The sequence below is a fragment of the Xiphophorus couchianus genome, chromosome 4 (assembly GCF_001444195.1).
Source record: "Xiphophorus couchianus chromosome 4, X_couchianus-1.0, whole genome shotgun sequence".
Classification (NCBI taxonomy): domain Eukaryota; kingdom Metazoa; phylum Chordata; class Actinopteri; order Cyprinodontiformes; family Poeciliidae; genus Xiphophorus; species Xiphophorus couchianus.
The window spans coordinates 21,225,284-21,245,890 of NC_040231.1; the positions used below are offsets into that span (position 1 = coordinate 21,225,284).

The following is a 20,607-nucleotide window of genomic DNA, read 5'->3' on the forward strand; positions in this document are numbered from 1 at the left end:
GGTTACTGTAATGACTTCATGCCTTCCAGGCTGAATAAAAGACAATGCCAGTGAACGGTGAAGGAAAACCTGGGAAAGGGTGTGAGCTACCTACTTGAAGTAGTGTTGAGTGATTTTCGCCACCCCGACTTTGAGTGTGTGTGTGTGCGTGGGTGTTAAAATATTCAGGAGGTAAATTCATGCTTTGGCCACTGGATGATGCCAGGCAATCATTCATCTGCCATCATGACAAATTTACCTAGTACTGCTTCATGACAGACACATCATTATCATTTTTCTTGTCAGCACCTTGTTAAAATGCCCTCAGAGAGACGGAGAGAGAGGACTCATGCTGTTAGTCAAACGGTGCTCCAGTTTTTCAGGCTTACATCATGATCAACGCTACTTTTGACAGATAAATGGCATCAGTGTAACATTGTAATCTCAACCATGACTGGCCAGACGTAATGGGAGATATTAACTGAATCCATCACAAGCTCTTAATTAACTCAAACTAGTTTAACTCAAACTACAACCTTTAAGCATGTGTAAAGTTATTTTTTAGAAGCCATACAACAAATATCTCTCCTGCAACAACCCCCAAAAGCCTACTTGCAGGCTTTTGGGGGTAATAACATTGAGGACACTAACATTTAAGGTTTGTACTAAAGATTTTGAAGGTTTACAGGTTTTTAAAAACAGTGTGTGATCTTTCATTGCACCCTGCAGCAATGTTTGTCCCCCGAAAATGAGTTGAAATGTTTCCATTGTTCAGAATTTCCCTGCCCTAATGGGAAATATACAGAATGTAGATAAACTTTGCCTTTGAGATAGTATGAGGAGTTCAGCCATAAAGTGGAGGCTCAGAGTAGAACCACTGCTCTTCAACTTTAAAATAATGACTTTGAGATGATGCAGGCCCTTTGGAAATCTTTTCAGCAAGTCTCACTTGGACAGACGGACAGACATATTTTGGATCTGGGTGTTTTTGAAATAATGAGAAAAATGTTGAATACTTTTTACATCATAGACCTCACTGAAACTGAAAAGGCAACCCCCACATCTAAGCAATTTTATTTTCTTATCAAAAAATGATTTTTGATATACTGTGAGAAAGAGAAAACCACATAAATATTGACAGGACAGCAGACAACAGTTGTTTTCCATTCATAAAGTTTACTTAATTTAATTTAATTTCTTTCTTTCTTTTTTAAAGAATTAAAAAGTCTTCATTTTCTTCTCCCTTTTTGTGTTTCAAACAAACTGATGCAATGTGCATACTGCCAGAAAATAAAACATAGGTAAAATATGCCATCCAAGTTTTTTGTTTAAGTGAGGCATGTCTACCTTGGTTTAAAAATGTAGAATTCAGGTGTTAGCTATTACTCCTCAGCAGAACAAAAATGTGTGTGAGCTTGTTGGAGTTTGTTAGTTTCACTGTTAATGTGTAAAAACCAGTCTTTTTGTGGAAGGCTGGTGTCATAAAACCAGCTTTTCTCATTTCTTCTCCCATGTATCTACTCCGATACCTGTGTTTGCCAAATCAAAAAATAAATAAACAAATAAATAAATTAATTAATCCGCCTAAAGACAAAATCACAGATAGATTTTTAATCAACAATAGTCACATGTCAACGTATCACATTCATTCATCCCGTAAATTGATAAAATGTAAGATTTTGTAATTTTAAAACCCAATTCACTGATGTTACACAGTTTTCAGGGCTTGTGCGTATTCTTGCCAAAGGCTTCATGTTGCCCTCTGTGAACAAATTATTTCAGCTAATTAAGATTTAGGCTTGTGGTGACCTCTGTTGAGTCTTTTGACACCACAGTGTAAATGATCCTCATTGATTTTATTTACTCATTTCTTTTTAATTGGGCAGATTGAGTTCTCGTGTAACTGAAGCTCCCCACAATTCCCCAGGCCATGAGTATTTTCACCCTCTAAGAACTGATACCACTGAGATTAAACGGATCAACACCTTGTCAGTTGTTTTGTTAAATGACAGATCTCGTCAGAAACTTTGTTCACATTCAACTTTGCGTAGCCGTTGAGATGTCCAGTGTCCTTGCCTTATCTCCGGCATACAAAGCACTTTTATTATTTAATGTCTCTTAACATTCACCTGCTTTAACTTAACTGAGATCTTTAGTGGTTTGTGATTTGCTGTAATATGAAGTACATCATCTCATTGTTTAACCATGTGCATTTAATGGACCCAGGCATTCAAATTGACTAAACACTATGTATGATGGTCTCTGTGGCAGACATGTCAAGAACAAACAGCCTTGTAAGTAGATTTTTGCTTGTTGGTGATATAAATACTGGATGAGTCAGTCAAGTGGAAGTGATCTCCATTTCTTAGGCGTCATCAAGAACGAATATCATTTTCTTCTTAATCATCCTGGCTGTGCAAAATCTGAAAAAAAATGCTGCTAATCCAAATATTAAGCAGAAATGCTCTTCATGATTTCTCTGATGATTATTTGTATTTCTTTTTAATAAATTTGAGTCATGCTCAAATCTATCTTTATAGACTTTTGGTTATATTTTTTTCATCTAGAAAAGTTTTTTTTTTTACATGTTTGAACAAGGACCTTCTCACTAATATATATTTCATTAATGTGTTAAGATACATTATAGTTGCACTAAAACAGAATTAGTGTTGCATACTTATTGTGTTATGTCACAAATAATAAAATACCGTCTTTTCCAGACTATACGTAGAGTGCACCTCACTATAAGCCGCAACCACAAAGTTTTGTTAAAAAACTGGAAACGTACATATATAAGCTACACCGGGCTATAAGCTGCTGGTATCTCTGCTGCTCTCAGTTTTCCACATGCTGAGCTTACGTACAGCGGCTATCAATCTGTACTGCCAGATTGATAGCCCTCAACTTAAAAGCTGCATCATATGAACTTCTTCGTGTGGTTTCCATGATCGAAAATATTTCTTCGTCGTGCCTGCTGCTAGCATGTGCTTGTTCTAAATGAAAATTAGCACTTTCTTCTTTGATTTCCAACTTTGACTTCCAATGATTCACTTCCTGCTAAAGAGACCCATGGTGGTTGAAGAAAAATCCACAGAAAAGCCGCACCGGGCTATAAGCCGCATGGTTCAAAGCGTGGGAAAAAAGTAGCGGCTTATAGTCCGAGAAATACGGTATATGTTTTCCATTTTGGTGTATGAAATAAAACATTTCAAGCTCCTATGTGATAAGATCAACAAAATAACCCCGTCTGTCAAAGTTTACATTTTAAGGGGAAGTGATGTTTGTTTCTCAGCAACCAATAAATATCCAAACTGGCTGCTCTGTGTTTAGAATATTTAAAATGACTACTGCTGTATAATTGCTTAAGTAAACCCACCTAGTCCGAGCTACTGCTTATAAATGTGTTGCATACATTTTGTCATCGGTCCTGGCCCACTAAAAGTCTGTTTGGGGTGACTGCAGTCTTCCAAGGGCAGCCTACGAGCTTTATTGCAACACCTGCACATGCTGAGAGGGACAATAATAACCTCAGCCAGAAGATAATGTAGATAAAGTAAACAATTGGTAAAACCATTAGCAGATGAAGAAGAAGGACCACAAAGCTTGCTTTAAGAATATATAGTTGTTTTTTATCTGGTGTGTGTAATTTATCATTCAGATAAAAACAATCAAGAAGTACACTGATGTCCTGGTGACTAATCACGTTATTTTATTCTTTTATAGTGTCTTTTCTTGTTCTTCTCTTTACAGTAAACTGTGCATAAGTCAGGGCATTTTTGCCACTTAATGGGCTGGAATTGAATTAGTATATCATTAAGAGCAGCACAGTTGTTCAGCTGAGCTAAAAGTGCTATGTGTAAGAAGTGCATGTGTGTGTTTTTTTCTCTCCCCTCCAGGGAGTCTTTTGTGGGCTCTAGTGTCCCTTATATGAAAGTAGGCTGACAGGAAAGGGGAAAGGAGAGGGGGGAAGACATGCGGGAAGACATGCGCCGACGGCCGCGGCGAGGACTCAAGGCCTCCAAACGTGGGTCGCGTTATCCCCTACGCCACCACAGCATGCCTGTGCATGTGTGTTTTTAAGCGTCATCCAATTTGTGTACATGCATATTTTGTGTGTGTGTACACACACAAAATACAATTAGCTTTACATTTTGAGTAATATATCCAGGTCATTGAAAACAGCAACAGACAATATCTACCAGGTGTCCAACTTGCAACTAGAACTTTACCAAGTTGTTGATGTTAGTCTTGGATTCAACTTCCGACTTTACAGATATATACAATGCTGACAATTCTTCCTCCGTTCAGTGTCGCCTGCCTGTCTCAGTTTCTAATGAGATTTCTCAAACTATTTTCCTAAGCACTTCCCTTTGAGTTTTATCTGTTAAAGCAAAGATCAATGTTTTTGACCTGTTCTTCAGTGTTTTTCATCATTAGTTTTATGTAAACTCTAATTTGTTTCTGATTCATTTTGTAAATAGTTTACTACAAGTAAAGGGAATACAAGAACCACCAGTGATCTTGAACCACATCTCAACCACCTTGAGACTAGAAAATTGACAAGCACAGGAAAGATAGTCAAGCAGCAAGACTTCATGTGCACTAACACACCCAGTTCTTCATATGCATTAAAGTAATTCTGACATATACATCTGGAATTCAGCAGAAGTGTAAAGAAAAATTCAATAGAGAAGTCTTTATTACTGCTGCAGCTATACTTGAGCGTGTGAGAAAGACTCCCCAAAGACGGATATGTTGGCAGGATAAGGAGTCTTGGGCTATTGATTCACCTCTTGCAGCTGCACACTACAAAAGGTATTAATATATTACTGGAAACTTGATGTCTCTTGGCATAATAGCTTTGGCAGTTCAAGAGAGAATTGTTTAAGTGGTAGTGAAATATTCAGGTTAGTGAAATATCAGCATGTACTTGGTTTTCATGAATCTCTTGAGAAATGATTGAAGAATGCTGAGGGAAGGCGATATTAATCTTGTAAAAAAAATTGGCAACTTTTTATAGGTACTGTGTCTAAATTAAAAAATCACTTTTTGTGTGAGTGCAATAACTTACATTGAAGAATTTTTGCTATATTTATTTATCTGTAACAGCTGCATGAAACTAATAAAATCATACTTTCTTCTCTGTTTCCAAAGAATTTTGAACAATTTGGGGTTTGATTGCTTCTATTTTGATGTGATCATCTCAATCATTTCTACTAATGGCACCCAAGTGCAAAATTTGGGCCACCAACTGTTTATCTCGAGGCAATCTTTTTGTAATTTCTTGTAAAGCCAGACTCCACAGTAGCAATGTGGGTACATTTTGGCTTTGACCCAACTGCAGAAGTAGAGCCCAACAACTTGGAGGAGGCAGAATTGGCTCCAGCACTCTGTCCAATTCTGCAAACTTGGAACGACTTCTCTCACCAAAGCTGCAAGGGGTTATTCATGCCATATCTACTCAGCAAAATTTGGCAAATAAGCTCTAAAAATGTGCAGAGAATTTTACTTCTCACAAAAAAAAATTAATTGTGAGTTTGATACTATCATTCTGGATCACTATTCATTTCTAATATTTGTGACAGTCAGACTAACCCCCAACTTAGACTAATTTGGAGTTTTCTCATAATGTTGCTGTGTTGCAACCGTGCAATGCATCATCTTTTATCTATGTGTTTATTTATGCCTGTTTTTCGTGTTTTGAGTCCTTGAAAGAAGGTCAGCAGGCTTTGTGGTCTGTGGAGACAAAAATTAATCCATGGCTTTATCCCTGTTAGTCTCTCAGGAACATTCATGCACCATAGCATGCTTTAAAATCAACAGCTGGTTTCTCTGTTCTTTGTTGTTTGTTTAGTGGTATATATTTCTCTTTTACCGCTAGACCTGAAAGAAAAAAATATATATATAATTGATTTTATTTCAAACATATGGGAATTCTAAGTTGCTGCTCAAAGTGTTTATTTCCTAGGAGTATGATAGACAGAAGAGACGAAATAAAAAGCAGCAGCATGGCAGAGTACATATCAAAGAGCTTTACTGTACATCAGATGATATAATCACTGAGCAGGGAGTTTTCTGTGTTTTTTCCTCTGTGCTTGTCAAAATAGCAAACAAACAGACATGGTACATACACCCCAGCAGGTACAGTGGCTCAGCGTCTTTGTGCTGACACAAAAATACTATATTCTTGATATCAAAAGCAAAAGGGTAGAAGTTCCTTTTGCTGTTTCTAACAGTTCCCATATTTTATAATTTTATCATGGAAAGGTACATTTTATTTTAGTAATTCAATTTAAATTGTGAAGCTCTTCATACATACGTATATGGCAGTAACTAATCTATAGTTCTGCGGTGGTATTAATGAAGCCCTGCTTGTTTCAGCATCAGTATTTAACTTGACTGGATCTGGTGTCTCCCATCTTCCTCTTCAGAATATCTCATGGACTGTATTTGGAGTTTAGGACAGGCCAGCTTAGAGAGAAGTGTCTTGATCATTACAACAGATATGGGTACAAATAGCAACATGGGCAGGTGCCAACTACTTCTGGAAAATTACATTTACCTCTCCATAAAACCTTCCACCAGAGGGAAGTATAAAGTGCTGTTTTTTCAATTCAATTTTATTTATTTATTTTTTGATAAAGGGCTGCTCTGATTTTGAACTTGAAAAAACAGTGAATCAACATAAGCCGAACACATTGCTCCCTAAAATCACCTTTGGCTGTGGATACATTTTCCTCCACACTGGAATCTGAGGCTCTCTATGCTTCCTCGATACTCTGGCACATTGATTGCCAAACAAAACGCAAAAAATGCCTTCCTCTGAAAAGAGTTTAGGCCACTGAGCAGCAGTCCACCCCATTAACTCTTTCATCAAAGTTAAGGAGCTGCAGGTTTGCTCTCTCCTTCAGGAGTGGCTTAACACAAGGAAGGTGACAGCTGTAGCTCATTTTCTATGTCTCCCTGTGGCGGCTCTTGAAGCCCTCATCTGACAGTTTTTTTCTCTTTATTCATCATAATTAAGAACTCCCAAAAGTTTTAGTCTGTAAATGCATCAAACAACAGCATGTATGTTAATACACTTTTTGAAGTTGTATCAAAAGCATATGATGCATCATGGAACTCACAGCACAATATTTCTGTCTTATGCTTTATAGTTTTTGGAATAATAAAACATTCAGTTGGTGGGATTCGGCAGGTTAATGATAAAACAATTTATGATTGTTTATCTAATTCTCTCACTTTTTTATAGCACTTAACATTTGTCATGATAAATTTCTGCCTGTTTGAAACACAGCACAGCTGACTTTGAGGTATAGATTTATGCCTGGCAATTTGTGAGAAGCAGCATTAACTTCTCTTGTTGAACACAATGTTTTATGGAGACTTTTTCCCCTTTTGCTCTGACAGATGGTGAAAGTTATTCTTTCCATTTTCATCAACTCTACATTATTGTCCAGACTTCTATTTATGGGTACTGGGCAGAAATTGTTCTGCACTGTCGTCATCATTTAAAGCACAGATTAATTATCCCTCAGCAGCTGCAGATCAGCACCATAAGGCTAACTGCCACAGTGCCCATCTGATAAATGATCACCGAAAAAACATACCAGAAGACAAATTCTCAAATGATCGTAAAGTCAAATCACTGCTTCATTTAAACGTAACTATTATATGTGAAAATGACCTTCACATTCTGCCTTACCTTGAAGAAAAAGCCAACTTGTGACACATGCTAGGGGTGCGGATTTGTCTATAAATCTTTTAACCAGGTCCCACATGATGGATGTGATCATCCTTTAATACTGATTGGACCATTTCTAAATTAAATTAACATCTTTTAGCTCAACACTTCTGCTTTACCTTCGACTCCAGAACAGTCATTGTTACGACCCGGCTCGGCTAGGGAAGCAACATTAAAGAAACCTAGATGGTAAGGTTTAACAGTTTAGAGGTTTATTGTTTGGGTTCAACAAAAATAAAGGGGGTAAAATTAACAATAGTCAAAATGTAGAGACTAACAAAAGGATACTAAACAAAACAAGGCCCCAAAACAATCAAGTGTAAGTCAAAGACTTTAACCAAACAAAATAGACTTTCAGAACAGGGTACACGAAGACAACCTACAAATCTCTTACAGAGATCCAAAGATCCCACACGGGGACAAAGTGAGTGGCACAAGCTATCCAAGCTAACAAAGGTTGTCAGAGCTAACAAAACAAGGTTACAGCAGTCAACCAAAAAACCCCTAACAAAGTGGCAAGCTGTTTCAAAGAAACAGCCACGCCTTCTCCCAGGATGTCCTTGGTTCTTAAAGGGAGGCCTCAACAGTGATTGGTGGAGCCGGCAATTGATGACCCAATCACGGTAGGCCTCAGGGTGAAGCACAGGACAAGCAGGGCAGCACCCACTTCCAGGTGGAGTCAATCTGATTAGCCACTGAAAAACAACAAACACAGAAAGAAAAGGCCACTGGCCGTAACACCTCCCCCCTTAAAATCCTAAGCCAAAGTGTTTGGAAGGAACATTCCCAACCGAAGGTAACTATATAAGCTACACTCTAGATAAAGCATCTGCTAAGAAGTTATCTGCACCTTTCTTATGTTTGATTTCAAGATTGTAATCCTGTACCAATAAAGCCCACCGCATGAGTCTCTGGTTGTGGTTGTACATGCGAGAAAGGAAAACAAGGGGGTTGTGGTCGGTGTACACTATGATTGGCACAGGACTAGACCCTAGGTAAACCTCAGAGTGTTGAAGTGCAAGTAGCAAGGCCAGAGTTTCTTTCTCGATGATGGAGTAATTGAGTTGGCTGGGTGTAAACTTACGGGAAAAACAACAGACGGGATGATCAGCTCCGTCCCCACCTTCCTGTAACAGTACAGCACCAGCTCCAACAGCACTAGCATCCACTTCAAGTTTGAAAACCTTTGACCATCCTCTATAGCAGAGTCAGACCAATTCCTTACAATCAATGCTGAGGAGCAAGTTGAAGGTAAGGATTGACCTGTTTGAAGGTCAGGATTACCGTTTGGGTCTCGAGAACAGTACGGTTTCAACATATTTATGTGACAGACCCGAGATTTCCTCCTTCTTTCCAGAGTGCAGATTACATAATCTGTCTCACCCAACCTTTCCTGAACCACATAAGGTCCTGAAAACTTGGCAAAAAGGGTAGAACCAGGAACAGGTAGTAAAGCTAGAACTTTTTCCTCCTTTGCAAAAGAACGGGACCGAGCAGACTGGTCATAATGCTTTTTCATAGACCTTTGAGACTCACCTAGTGTTTCTTTCGCAATAGCACAAGACTGATGCAGTCTTTCTCTGAATTTGGAGACATAATCCAGAATGTTTTCCTGGGGAGAAACATTTATCTCTAAGAGTTTCTCTTTGAGAATTTTCAGAGGGCTACGGAGTGTATGGCCAAACACCAACTCAGCAGGGCTGAATCTTAGGGACTCTTGAATAGACTCCCGAGCGGCAAACAAAACAAAAGGTATGCCTTCATCCCAGTCTTTTTCTGTTTCTGTACAATATTTTCGTAGCATAGACTTTAACGTCTGGTGCCAACGCTCTAAAGCTCCTTGAGACTCAGGATGATAAGCGCTGGAGACTGTATGCTGTATGTTCAGTTCTTTTAGGACTTGCTTAAAAAGTTTAGACTGAAAATTTGTGCCTTGATCAGTTTGAATTATTCTAGGAAGGCCAAAGGTGGAAAAAAACTTTGTCATCGCTTTTACTACTGAGCTGGAGGTAATCTTACGCAATGGGATTGCTTCTGGGTAACGAGTTGAGGCACACATTAAGGTGAGCAGAAACTGATTGCCAGATTTTGTGCGAGGAAGAGGTCCAACGCAGTCCATGATGATTCGCTCAAAAGGTTCTCCAACCACGGGTATAGGATGGAGAGGAGCAGGAGGGATAACTTGGTTGGGCTTACCAGTTACCTGACAGGTATGACAGCTGCGGCAATACTGGCATACATCTGTTTTTAATCCGGGCCAGTAAAAATGTTTCAGAACATTCTGATAAGTTTTTGTTACTCCCAAATGTCCTGACCAGCTTCCTTCATGTGCCAAGGCCAAAATGTGTTTGCGGTAACCTAATGGAATCACAATTTGGTGTACCACATTCCAGTCAGCATCAGGGAGGACAACAGGGCACCATTTTCTCATCAATACTCCATCATTTACATAAAATGCTACTGGTTCAACTCTAGCTTTGTCAGCACTTACAACACTTGAGAAGCACCTTGTAAGGGTTGAGTCCACCTTCTGAGCTGCACACAGCTGTGATCGGGAGATGGGAGAAGAACCAAAATCAGTTTGTCGCACATCTGGTTTTTGCTGCGGAACTGCAGGCAACTGTGTCGTAGCCGGTAGTTCTTTCTCCTCTGAAAATAATGACATAAGCACACTGTCAGACAAGTCTATATTTTCCTCTGAAACTCCCTTCAATTTTTGAGCCCTGGTGAGCACACAGGAAGTAGAAACAGTAGTCTGTGTTGCGTCTTCCTCCTTAGGAAGAGAGCAGGGGACATCTAATACTTCTAGGGATGGTGTTACCTTACCACCTGCAATATCATTACCAAGTAAAAGGGAAATACCTTTAACTGGAAGCGCAGAACAAACAGCAATGGGGAAAATACCAGAAATCAGTTCTGATTGTAACTGCACCAAGTGTACAGGCCGGGGGGCATAACTCATTTCCAGTCCTTGCAGAACAACACTGTAGCCACAAGATGACAACTTGGAAAATGGTAAGGAATCTGTTAAGATAACAGATTGGGAGGCACCAGTGTCTCGCAAAATACGAACTGGATGTGGATCTGCAAGTTTTCCTGGTAATGAAACATATCCAGTCAGCAAAAAAGGTTCATAACATGGATCGGGACTATAGCTAAGTTCAGCCTGTCCTAGGGTATGAGACTGGCTCTTTATTAACCCCACACCTTTAGGTTTGGTTTGTGTGTTCTGTTCTTTTCGTTTCAAGGCTAAACAATTAGCAATGAGATGACCTGTTTTGTGACAATAGAAACACTCCTTGTCATTCTTTTGAGGAGTTGATTTGGGTTGCTCAACAGCTGACTTTATAGACACACTTTTATTGAGCACGGACTGAAAGGTAGACTTATGTGTAAGCACATACTCATCAGCTAACACAGCAGCAGAAGACAATGAGTTTACCTTTTGCTCATTCAAGTGAACAACAACACGTTCAGGCAGACAATTTTTGAACTCTTCCAATAGAACAAGTTCTCTCAGAGTATCAAAATTTGTCACCTTACTTGAAGCACACCAACGGTCAAAGAGACTTCCCTTTTCTCTGGCGAACTCTACATAGGTCTGAGAGGGGCTTTTCTTAAAAGACCTAAACTTTTGCCGGTAAGCCTCAGGAACAAGCTCATAAGCTTTCAAAATGGCAGCTTTAACCACATCATACTTTTGGGTGTCAGAAAGAGGAAGGGTGGCTACAACCTCTTGAGCTTTACCATAGATTTTGCACTGTAGAAGCAAAGACCAAACGTCAGGTGGCCACTGTAAAGCCTGTGCTATTCGCTCAAAAGCAGAGAAGTAAGAATCAATCTCTGTCTCTCGAAACTCAGGTACTAAAGAGACATACTTGGTAACATCAAAGGGTCTAATAGAAGAGGGCCCCCTCGAACTACTAGTAGGGCTCTCACTGGTTGTTTGAACAGGAAATCTGGCCTTATACTCAAGCTCTAGCTGTCGAAGCTTTATAGCTTTTTCAGCCTCAATTTCCAACCGTTTAACTTCAAGCTGATATTGCCTGAGCTGTGCTTTCTCCTCAGCCTCAGCCTCAACTTGCAATCTGGCGAGACGAACCTTCAGGCGAGCATCAACTTTGGACCCAACAGATCCAGAGGAAGCCGAGAGGGGATCAAACCTAGGAAGTGTGACAGGAGTCTGAATCCCACCAACCACCTTCAGATCCTGCTCTGGTGTTAGCTCCTGAGGCCTCTCTGCAAGGTTTGAGGGGCCAGCAGATTCCATCTCTGCAGCAGGCACAGCAACAGTTGGTAGAGCAGATGAGATTGGAATCTGTGAAGGCAAAGATAACACATTCAACTCAACCAGTTTATTCACAACTAGATCCCTTAATTCCTTCTTCAGCAGTTGCTTGGAATAGGAAATGGAAAAATAACTTGCAATCTCAGCTAACTCAGCTTTACGACAAGATGCAAGTTTTTCATGAGAAGGCTGTTCCAAGAACTGGTCAATATTAAACTGAGCCATCTCTGAACTAACAGCGCAAACTTTACAGCAGCACCTCCAGGCAGCAAAGACAAACAACTTTCCCTAAACTGTAGCCACGGGATTGTATTAATTAGATCCCGGACGAGCCCCCATTTAATGTTACGACCCGGCTCGGCTAGGGAAAAGGGAAGCAACATTAAAGAAACCTAGATGGTAAGGTTTAACAGTTTAGAGGTTTATTGTTTGGGTTCAACAAAAATAAAGGGGGTAAAATTAACAATAGTCAAAATGTAGAGACTAACAAAAGGATACTAAACAAAACAAGGCCCCAAAACAATCAAGTGTAAGTCAAAGACTTTAACCAAACAAAATAGACTTTCAGAACAGGGTACACGAAGACAACCTACAAATCTCTTACAGAGATCCAAAGATCCCACACGGGGACAAAGTGAGTGGCACAAGCTATCCAAGCTAACAAAGGTTGTCAGAGCTAACAAAACAAGGTTACAGCAGTCAACCAAAAAACCCCTAACAAAGTGGCAAGCTGTTTCAACAAAGAAACAGCCACGCCTTCTCCCAGGATGTCCTTGGTTCTTAAAGGGAGGCCTCAACAGTGATTGGTGGAGCCGGCAATTGATGACCCAATCACGGTAGGCCTCAGGGTGAAGCACAGGACAAGCAGGGCAGCACCCACTTCCAGGTGGAGTCAATCTGATTAGCCACTGAAAAACAACAAACACAGAAAGAAAAGGCCACTGGCCGTAACAGTCATGAACAACCCAGTGCAATGGAGAGTTTGTACCTGTGTGTTTGACTTGTTATATCTTCCGTTAGGCCAGCCAGGTTTACTTGGATAATTTACATTACTGGAGTAGAAAGGTGATGTCAATGACAGTCTACAAACGTGCAAAAAGATCATTGTTAACACGGTCGTCTCAGTAAATAGATTATTTTAGTCGGGAGATGGAATTAGATGACCTAATGTGAGTCCAAATAGAGCTCTCCTCTCCACTATTCATCAAAACCTAATTTTATCCTTGTCATAGATCTTAAAAAAAAAGAAAAACTTTTATATGCTTCAGTGAGTACATGTCAGTGAAATATGAACTGAAGTTAAGCGGGGTTAAAACAAATTTTGTCCACAGACATTCTTGTCAACATTTTAAAGTGCTATGTTGTTTTGCTCCAGTAAAAAGCTAGACAGCTCATTTGTTACAGGTGATTTTATGTACCTGCTCAAGATTAATACACTTCTGTTTGGCAGAAAAATATTTAGTGATCTCTACTATACTGCACATCACATCCAAAATAGTGTGATGTTTGTGCAATGAATAAAATAAAAGGAGCTGAATCCTTTTATCATAACAAAAATACAGTATATGAAAGAACTGGTCGATTTATAATTGGGATTGACCTTTGTTTTTTAGTAGGTGTGCAGTAAAGTTGACATTTAATAAAATTAATAACTGTTCCTTGTCAGAGTTTGGCCTTTGAGCCTTTTCAACATAGCTGTTGTAGAACGAGATGAGATCTAAGTATGATTCTAGAGAGTTTGGTGTGCTCAGTTACACAGTGATCTGATAGGTAACACTTTTGCATCATAACAAATTGTCCTCTGGTTTGAATTGTGACAGTAAGAGAGCTCCTATTTAGAGCTGGCAAGCTCTCTTTTGTTCAGACTGACTGCATGGTGGTACTTCTTTCCATAAGAGAGATTTAAAGAATGACAATGCCCCTGAATCAGACAAGAACCTAAAGGTAAGCAGAGCAAAGTGCTTGGGTTCAAGATCCACACCGTACTCTTCAGATTCTGAGAAACAAAAACAGAATGGCTTCTAGAGCAATCAGATTGCTCTAGTTATTTACCTGTTAGTACCTGTTATTTACAAAGGTAACTAAATCAGAATGGGAAAACTGCAGTGGCAACTGGTGCCATTGAAAATCTTTGTATTTATAAACCAGCTTTTTCCAATGTCTGCGAAAACACTTTCTGGATCCCAGTGTGGCTTCTGTCCATCTAAGAGCTCAAGTGATATGATTTTTACAGCCTACCGACTCCAGGAAAAATTCCAAACATTATGATGCCCCCATTATAAAGATATCAAAAACCTGCCTTTTTTTTTTTTTTTTTTTTTTTTTTTTTTTTACATTCATCAGTGTGTGAGAAATAGTCCTCAAATTTTGGTCCACATTGACATGATGGGATCACACAGTTGATGGATTTGCCAAACGTCCATAATGTAACTCTTTAGTTTCACTAAATTCTAAAGGTGACCTATCGAATTAGGATTCAGTGACTTCAGAGGCCATAGCAATAGATGAAACACTGCTATGAAACAAGTTTGAGGTGAAACAAGTAGAGCTTTGTGACATGGTGTGTTGCCATGTTTAATCAAGTATAGTTACAATAATCAACAAACACTAATTGTCATTCTGTGATTATTCCTGTTAGATTTATAGTTATAATGGACAGTGTGTAGACGCTTGCTGTGAATACCAACGCAAAATCATCTAAACTTCATGTAAGTAACTTTCCTCCATTATTAGTTTATCGTCCTATATTAGTAAATGCTGAGTGGTTATTGGCTTTTTAGTGCTTTTATTATTATCCTGAAAAATTATTTTACTTAAAAATAAGTCTAAAATTGGACTGAGGATTTTGTAACATATTGAAGGAAAATATTCAGTGTCTGCAAGCTAACTCTACTTCAGTGTGTAGAAAAAGTGAACATGTAGAAATTGTGTTAAAATTCTAGCTTAAAAGTGATGCTAAAAGCGATTCATAACTTGCCTTGACAATGATCAAAAGCTGCAATTAGTCAGGCTAGACTTTAGTCATCACCACATGAACACACAAGAAGGGGCACACGACTAATTCAGACGGGACGGCACTGCCTCATAACCTGGCATTAATGGTCAGTTGACTAGTCACATAGGTTACACCAACAAAAATCTAATGGTTCTTACACTTTTTGTGCTTCATGCCATTGTAAGTTAAACAAACCAGTCCTTATGTTTTTAGCACTTACTTGGTCAGTTTGACATAACAGAATCTGTTTGAATCTCTACATGTCATGTTTGCTCTATTGTTATTTTTACCACCCATTGCTTCAAATTTATAAATTGAGAAGAAACGCTCTTTACCTGACACACTGTGTAGCATGGAAAGCTGAAAGGGTGCAGATTTGACAGTATGTATTAATGTCTGTGATAATTATAAGAATTTGTCACCCAAATGCATTTTATTGCTAGTCTATGATGTGATATGTTATGCTTTTCTTTGTTCATGTATTTGAAATTATATAAGGAACTACAAATCCTCCCTCATAGCCCTTCAAACGGCTGACTCATCCTACATTGATGCAATCCATCAAATATTCATCAAGATATATGAAAAATTGGTTGTCAGAAACAAACACACAGAGAAGCATTTATGATTGGAAAACTATGTTTGAAATTACAGCTTCACTGAGTGTTGCTAAAAATATAACATGCTTGCTTTTTCTCAATGATAGTTTTCTTTGTTTATGTGTACAACACTAACTTCTCTGAAATGTTCCAAAACAGAATCCATTTTTATCCAGGGACATGCACAATATTAATTTTGCCAACAGGTCTTATAGTCATAATTAGAACATCTGTGTTTTAAGCACTTTTTACATTATTCTTTCAATTCATAAAAAGATTATCAGTTGCCCCTATTTCAGATGCTTTGTACGACCCATGAACAGCTTCTCTTTAAGCACAATATGTTGCTAATGCACACAGACTGCCAAAACTAAGCCACACAATCAGTACATCATCTGATTAAGAAACATATATTAACCTTGGCAAAATCTGATAAAGCTGAACCAAACAAAGTATATAAAGTAACTTATGGCAAGAAAATAAACATCAAGAAATGTAAATGATAAAATATTACTTTAAGATAAAATAAAAAATAAGTGTGTCTTTCTGTCTCTGTTAAGTGTATGACAATTAACTTTCTAAACAATTTCTTTAAAGTAGAGAACACTTAATTACATTAAAACTAACCATAATTTTGGCCATGAGGTTTTGGCTACTGCTGCATTAACAAGTACGATGTTAATATTTTGTATACTTTACTTGTAATTCACATACAAAATCCTATATTATTATATGTCAAATCTCTGCTTACCAGTTTACTATTAACTTTTATTCTGGTATTGCAAATCATCATGTTTTGTTTAAATTAAATTAAAAAAAAATCTCTGAAACAGTAAAAATATGATGTAGTTTAGCATGTTTCCACTTTGAAATATCTACAGACCTACTTCTTTATTATGAAACTGCATTTGGGGTCTAGCTGTGAAATACCTCAATCAACCTTTACATTTTAAATATTTTAATAACAGTATTTGCTTTACAGATTTTATTCTTCATTCTTTTTCCCTTAAAATCTCTGAAGCATTTTGCTCTGTGGTCTTTTATCTGAATTGACCTTTGCTCTCAATCACACATCTTACTCCAGTTTCTGAGGTTGATATCCTTGCTTGTCAATTGCAACTGAGAAGAGAGCGACTTTGTTTCCTTGCTTTCATGACAGCTACTCTGAAAAGCTGGCCTAAGGGCAGGACCTCAACAAATTTTCTAAAGGCTGGCCAAGGCTGTCTTTGAGCTATTTTCACCATTCAATCCTTTATTTATTTAGTTAGTTAGTTCTTCCTAGCATATCCCTGTGATTCCATTTGTCAAATTTATGAAATAGATTAAACTTCTCTTACTCAAATTTAAGTCAAGCCGAGAAAAGCCAAGCAGGGCTCCATAAGAAATCCAACAAACAATGAAGCATGAAACTGAAGCAATGACTCATCTAGACAAATGAGAAGACTTGAGAATAAAGAAGATGATCTTCGTAAAACCATAAAACCATACTTACAGATGGTTAGATGAGGACAGAGCCACCCAGAAAACAATAGTTGAAAGGCGTGAAGGAAAAGGTGTGCAATGTCAGGCCACACACAGTAAGACCCACAACTAACCACTTCGTCAAATTAATTTTACTATCACTCACAATATATTGTTTCTGTCCACTCCTTTTTCTGAAATCAGATAGAGATTTTAAAAATTATGGATATGATTTAAATTATCAAAACAGAACAAACAAAGTGACAAACACATATAAATTTATGTAGAGAAAAGCTTAACATAGCCAGAGATGATCTGTTGTGATGTATCACCATGGAGATCTGTATTTAAAAGATGAAAAATAGACATAGACAAACTTTATTGTCATACATTTAAAATTTACATATTGACCTAAATTTCATTGCATTGAAATAAAAATGTCTATTTATTTTTATAATAATAAAATAAATAGATAAATAATAATGAAAAGTATCAATATAAACAATGAAAATATTAATGGGAGTTTAGTAATCTTATGGTATAAGAAATGAAGCTGTTGTAAAATCCGGTTGTTAATGTTATTGTTGGTTGGCTTTATAGGACTCCGGTGTCCGATATGGAAATATTTAAAGAGTGAATTTTCCAAATGTTTGAATATAACTGTCTGTAGCAACTATGATATTGATTTGTTAAATTAAAAAAAACGTAATTAAAAATTTAAAATCCAAAAACCACCAGATTAGGTCAAATTACTTCATATTATTTTACATTAATCGATAACATATTGACAGATAATATGAAAAACGCATCAAGTGGGTTTTAATGTATTGACATTTACCCATTTTTGATCTGGTAAAGAAGCAGTTGACTATAAATTATAAATATAGTTAATAAAAAAACATTCTACCATTTAAAATTCAACAAAGTGAGGACAGAGGAAAATACAAATGCCTATAAAAATAACTTACTAAAACAGAAGTGGGATGTGGTTTGTGAGGAGGAGAATGCCCATAAATCATATGAAAAAATTTCTAAGGATATTTGTAAATGTATGCAATAAGGATTGTCCCATTAAGTAATACAATATTTGTCAAAACAAAAGCAAAAACAGAGCCAATGGATTTTATTACAAGTACAGAAAATGCCTGACAGAATAAGAATGCTCTTGACAATGAATTTATAAAAGAGAGAACAACATAAAATGAAATTACAAAATGCATAAACGTAAAAAGAAAATGCCTTTACAATCAGTTCCTTTCCAAATTATATAGATAGTTAAAGTAACCACTCTTTAAGAAGCAGATGACAGACATCATTTTATAAATTATTGTCCTGTTTCTTTGTTACCTCAGTTCTCCAATATTCAGGAAGGAAAATCTCTCAGTAAAAAAAGAACTACATTTCTATCAATATTGAACGCATTTGTTTTGTGCATGTTTGAAAAGATTAAATATTTACATTTCCATATTAAATTAGTTTATTTTTCCATCACTACCTGCAGAGTTTGTATGGAGTTCATACATATGAACACAACTCTGTCCAAATTCTGTTTTATTTTGTTTCAACATGTCTGTAAGAAGGAAGCAGTGGCCATCGTGGTAAAAGACATGCTTTAAGCCAAAGATTGAACCTCTCTGCAGGTAGTACAGAACCAGTGTTAAACCAATGAAAGTCGTGGCTTTTGGATTGAAAAGAAGAGAATGGTTTATTTCAATCATCATAGCTGATTTTTAATGTACCCATGTACTTTCTGAAGCCTAGCTACTACCACGCTGTAACCACAGGGGTGTTTGATTAAACATGATTAGAAGGCACTCAAAAATCATGCTGATACAGAAGACACTGGTAGATGACCTGTTTTTGTGATTCACGGGTGAAGACTTCATGTCCTGATTGTGTTAGAGTGGTTACAAGTACCATCCACATCCACTGCTGTTGGTTTTACTGTCTGATATGTTGCTCTGGGAAAATAACATTTTTAAGTTTAGATTAAAAGGGGAGTATTTTTCTGTCTCTACACTACTGTTGTGTATTCTGGAAAACTACACATAGAATTTTTTATCTGATTTAAGTTGCAATAGAGTACAATGGCATGTTGCTGTACATACAAATAAATGTCATCAGCAAAAAAAAAATAAAAAATAAATATTAATCCATGGTTTAAAATGTGGATTTAGAAAATGCATAGGTTATTTTTTTCTGTATCGTTCTCTGACCACTTATTAAGGCTGGAGTATTGCTGGAAACTGGACCTAAAGAAAGGCGGTGTTTAGAGGTGCAGCAGCACTTTCATGTTTAATGAGATGGGAAAAATTGCTGTTGGTCACAATTTCAAGAGATTAATTTGAGAACCGTAAAGCTTCAGCAAGACTTGAAAGGCGTATACAAGTGTATGATCTGATAGTGAGTGTTTGTCAGACACAAATCTAATGGATGATGAGATACAATGAATGTTTTCACTTTTTTATTTCTCTACATCTTTCTTTGTCTCTTTTTTTGTCATAGCAACTCAGTATCTGGAGTTTCACCAGCTTCTTAAGTATTTCCTGTGATTTTCAAATACTTTCAGACCCTTTTTCCTTCACTGGATAAGAGGCATGTGATTTTGGTGCCCTTTTGGGCTAAATGTGCTTCTACTGATTGCCCTATATTTCTGTAAATGTCACTGCACTGAGATACATTGATGTTGGAACCCTCCCACTTAACCAGCTCAAACAAAGTAGAGTTTGGTAGAGGTTTAATTTTGTAGATAAGCTGGATAGCACTCAAAATGCTTAAGAATCACACTTTTTAGTTGATATATTGACAATTACATGTGTTACATTGTAAAAATAGATGTATTTTTTGTTGTAATTTTTAAGCAGTATTTACTACACAGGTAAATGAAGCAGTTTAGTTGTTTTTTTTATTCTTGTAAATTTGTTATTCTTGTAAATTCATACATTTAAGCTGAATTTGAGCTCATGGTTGCATGTCTTGTTTTAAACCTGCTCAATCTCCATTCCTCGTTATTGCATTGTAATCATTGTTGTGGAAATATGAAGGTACTGGCAGGTTCCTACTCATCTTTATAATTGTTGGCTGTCAAGACACATTGGGAAAGTGGGATTCTTTGTGCTCTTCAGAACAATAGACAAATAATAAAGCCAACACCTGGCAGTATTGTTGTTGTGCCAAGATAATATGAATGATCCGACTTGTGTGGAAAGGATGCTGTAAGTTTTTTTGGAATATTTTAATATCTCGTACTTGACATGTTTTCTGTGTTTTTTGACAGATGCCATGTTGCTGGTTGCAGACAGACTGGTGGGACCTTTCAACATTGAAGCAGTTATAGAGCCAATTGATATAAAAATTTCAGAGGCTATTATGACGATGCAGGACAACAGCATGCAAGTGTCAGCTAAGGTACTGTATCTTGAGAAACATTGCTCTTGTGTTATTTATGCCTATTTTTATTTAATTATTTATGTTTAATTATGTTAAATGCTTTCCCTGGCAGTAAAATACAATGTAATTTACGGTGTCCAATACCAAATCC

The 20,607-nt window shown here is 37.3% G+C and overlaps 1 protein-coding gene across 2 annotated transcripts in view; it reads left to right on the top strand.

Annotated features, from left to right (window-relative positions):
• The window catches only part of LOC114143403 (glypican-6-like), a 150,773-nt gene that overhangs the window by 89,996 nt on the left and 40,170 nt on the right, over positions 1 to 20,607 (top strand). For both annotated transcript variants that reach the window (XM_028015391.1, XM_028015390.1), the window contains exon 5: positions 20,344 to 20,474. In XM_028015391.1, the coding sequence (XP_027871192.1) occupies positions 20,344 to 20,474 (131 nt within the window). The remainder of the gene's footprint in view (positions 1 to 20,343; positions 20,475 to 20,607) is intronic.